The 4,389-nt window shown below is 30.9% G+C and overlaps 1 protein-coding gene across 1 annotated transcript in view; it reads right to left on the bottom strand.

Annotated features, from left to right (window-relative positions):
- Positions 1–2,633: 2,633 nt before the first annotated feature.
- LOC111716801 (uncharacterized) overlaps positions 2,634–4,389 on the bottom strand; it is a gene marked incomplete in the record, with an annotated part of 6,747 nt that continues 4,991 nt past the window's right edge. Inside the window, 1 exon segment of the mRNA XM_023492285.1 lies at positions 2,634–4,119. Coding sequence (XP_023348053.1) covers positions 4,085–4,119 — 35 coding nt within the window.

Genomic DNA, 4,389 nt, shown 5'->3' with positions numbered 1-4,389 from the left:
AAATATATAAAAAGATATTATCAAACATAACGGATGTAAAAAATCGGCACGAATTAAAAAGATGCTTAAACTGTTAAATATAATTAAATGCAATGAAAACAATTACAAGAAATTTTCCTTTTCCTTTTTTTAGAATTTGGGGAAATATTCCCACAACCCCTATTTTGGAGGTTTTTAAATATTTTCTTATGAAAATCTTAATTTTGTATGTTTTTGTTATTTTTCATAAATAAACAATTACCTACCTAAATAAAATGTTGCACTGGACACTAGACGGAATGAGAAGGTCAAATTCTAAGCTAAATTACTAGTCCGACTTTTTGACCTCGTAGCTTCTTCCTTTTTAATTTTAAGCCCAAATATGAGAAAAACTATTTTTTTTTCCAAAACTAAAATCTTTTTTTCAAAATTCGGTTTTTTTAAAATCCCACGGGCAACGCCGGGCTCTTCAGATTTAGACAATAATACTAGTATATCTATATAATAAAGCTCTTTGGTCATACAATACATATATATTTATTTATCATATATCTGAACAAACGGCTGAACCAAATTTGCTGGAATTATTGAAGGGAAGCATAGGATGGGTATCCCGGGGGTAAGAATTAAAAATGAAATTAAATAAAAAAATTATTTTAAATAAAATCATTTTTCTTCAAAATTTTAATTTTTTTAAAAAAATTTTTTAAAATTTATTTTCTGAATTTTTAGACAATAATACTGGTATATTGTTTATATTTAAAGTTTGCATAATACTTTCATAAACTTTTTACAAAGAGAATTATTGAAACAATTGAGGAGAGGAAAAAGTGCACACAATAAAATTCTGTAAAATTTTGTTGTTATAAACTTTGCAAAACTTTAATCCTCAGGAAGATATGAGGTAACAGCAATCTGTCAGGGTGAATTTTGACATTTTGTATGAATAAATGTTGATGATAAAATTTTTCCAATTTATAAAACATCTTAGATTTAGTGGAATATTTTTTACGTTTAAAAATCTTAACAGTTTATAAAAACCAAAGTACTTCATATTACTTCTCAAATCCTATTTTTAAAGGGCTATTTAAATATTTCTGTTAGGCAGAACTTATCTAGAAAATGAACAAATTTACTCCAATAGTTTCTCCCATTGGCATCTAAAAGGGACCTATATATTTGGCAAGAATAAACGTAAAACCAATTGGACCCAAAATTTCTGCTGTATCTCACATGACCCCAAAGAAAGTTTATGGTAAATCTGAATTACTCCAATAGTTTCTCCCATTGCCATCTAAAAGGAACCTATATATTTGGCAAGAATGTTTGTTTGTCTCCAATAAACGTTAAACCAATTGGACCCAAAATTTCTGCTGTATCTTACATGACCCCAAAGAAAGTTTATGGTAAATCTGAATTGAAAAATTTTGCCTTAAAAAGCTCACCTTCAAACTTTTAGAAATCCATAGTAAAATTTGGAAAATTCAAATTTTTTGAAATCTTAACAAAATGTCTGTAAAAGTCGACGAAATTTTAGTTTTACCAAACATGGCGGCTTGAAAACAACATTTCATTTCAAAGCTAAAATTTGACTAGAAAAAGAGGCCCAAAGGCACCCTGAAAACCTATTATAAGAAAAATAAAAAAGAAGGATACAAGATGTTTACATTGATTACTGAATACAGATTCTGGAAAGGATTTGATTGTATCATCTTGGTGCAGGGGGTTCAATACTGGAAGCTTTCCCGTTTTTAACGCCATCGGTTGTCTACCAGGTTGTATCCTTAAATTTAGATTAAATTGAAATAGAAAATACAAAACAATAACAATGATGATAATGATGATAATGATGATAATGATAATAAAGTTGATAATGATGAAAATGATGATAATGATGATAAAGATGATAATGATGATAATGATGATAGTGATGATAATGATGATAATGTGATAATGATAATAAAGTTGATAATGATGAAAATGATGATAATGATGATAATGATNTTAGGTTTTGAGATTCTAAATTGGTTGGGTTGACTTAGTTTCCAAGAAAAATAAACCAAGTGCGGGTAAACGGTGGGATCAAAATGAGTAGCCTGGGCAACACTGGGTTCCCATGCTAATAAATGCTAAAGTGAAACACAGCAAAATTGTTAACTTTTCTTAAAGTTTACCTTATCTTATCAAATATCCAGAATTCCTCTATCAATTTAGGATATACGGAGGAATTCGCATTTGATAAACTCATACTGAAACATTTCATTCGCTAAAGGGAGTGATCTTTCAAAATGAAAAGGGGTATATTTAACTATATAACTAATTGAGACTTTTCCTCAAACTTTGGTTTTCCAATCTATATATCTTTGCGACCCACTGTCATAGACCTTAGATATTTCAAACTTTGAAAAATCCAAATTTGAAATACTAAAGGTTTACACCATCAGGTTGCAAAGATTGTAGTGATTACAAATTTGAGATATATGGTCAATGTTATGCTTATGTTTTTGATTAATAATGATTTTTATTTTAGCAGTTTAAAATTACAAATTTCCAGGTAAAGCTGAGTTCCCAGGACATTGATTAAATACTTTATTGGAGGCATTTTAGCTGCTCCTGGTGACATTAAACTGAACTATCCAATATTCACCTGGTGATATTAAACTGAACTATCCAATATTCACCTAGTGACATTAAACTGAACTATCCAATATTCACCTGGTGACATTAAACTGAACTATCCAATATTCACCTGGTGATATTAAACTAAACTATCCAATATTCACCTGGTGACATTAAACTGAACTATCCAATATTCACCTGGTGACATTAAACTGAACTATCCAATATTCACCTGGTGACATTAAACTGAACTATCCAATATTCACCTGGTGACATTAAACTGAACTATCCAATATTCACCTGGTGACATTAAACTGAACTATCCAATATTCACCTGGTGACATTAAACTGAACTATCCAATATTCACCTGGTGACATTAAACTGAACTATCCAATATTCACCTGGTGACATTAAACTGAACTATCCAATATTCACCTGGTGACATTAAACTGAACTATCCAATATTCACCTGGTGACATTAAACTGAACTATCCAATATTCACCTGGTGACATTAAACTGAACTATCCAATATTCACCTGGTGACATTAAACTGAACTATCCAATATTCACCTGGTGACATTAAACTGAACTATCCAATATTCACCTGGTGACATTAAACTGAACTATCCAATATTCACCTGGTGACATTAAACTGAACTATCCAATATTCACCTGGTGACATTAAACTGAACTATCCAATATTCACCTGGTGACATTAAACTGAACTATCCAATATTCACCTGGTGACATTAAACTGAACTATCCAATATTCACCTGGTGACATTAAACTGAACTATCCAATATTCACCTGGTGACATTAAACTGAACTATCCAATATTCACCTGGTGACATTAAACTGAACTATCCAATATTCACCTGGTGACATTAAACTGAACTATCCAATATTCACCTGGTGACATTAAACTGAACTATCCAATATTCACCTGGTGACATTAAACTGAACTATCCAATATTCACCTGGTGACATTAAACTGAACTATCCAATATTCACCTGGTGACATTAAACTGAACTATCCAATATTCACCTGGTGACATTAAACTGAACTATCCAATATTCACCTGGTGACATTAAACTGAACTATCCAATATTCACCTGGTGACATTAAACTGAACTATCCAATATTCACCTGGTGACATTAAACTGAACTATCCAATATTCACCTGGTGACATTAAACTGAACTATCCAATATTCACCTGGTGACATTAAACTGAACTATCCAATATTCACCTGGTGACATTAAACTGAACTATCCAATATTCACCTGGTGACATTAAACTGAACTATCCAATATTCACCTGGTGACATTAAACTGAACTATCCAATATTCACCTGGTGACATTAAACTGAACTATCCAATATTCACCTGGTGACATTAAACTGAACTATCCAATATTCACCTGGTGACATTAAACTGAACTATCCAATATTCACCTGGTGACATTAAACTGAACTATCCAATATTCACCTGGTGACATTAAACTGAACTATCCAATATTCACCTGGTGACATTAAACTGAANGTACTATCTTATTTCACTTTATACTGGTTATCTCAGTACTTTCTTATTTCACTTTATACTGGTTATCTCAGTACTGTCTTATTATTTTACTTTATACTGGTTATCTCTGTACGATCTTATTTCACTTTATACCGGTTATCTCAGTACTTTCTTATTTCATTTTATACTGGTTATCTCTGTACGATCTTATTTCACTTTATACTGGTTATCTCAGTACTATCTTATTTCACTTTATACTGGTTATCTC

The sequence above is a fragment of the Eurytemora carolleeae genome, unplaced genomic scaffold, assembly GCF_000591075.1.
Source record: "Eurytemora carolleeae unplaced genomic scaffold, Eaff_2.0 scaffold1875, whole genome shotgun sequence".
NCBI classification, from domain to species: Eukaryota; Metazoa; Arthropoda; class Copepoda; order Calanoida; family Temoridae; genus Eurytemora; species Eurytemora carolleeae.
The sequence above is the reverse complement of the archived record's forward strand: the minus strand, read 5'-3'. Positions and strand labels throughout refer to the sequence as shown.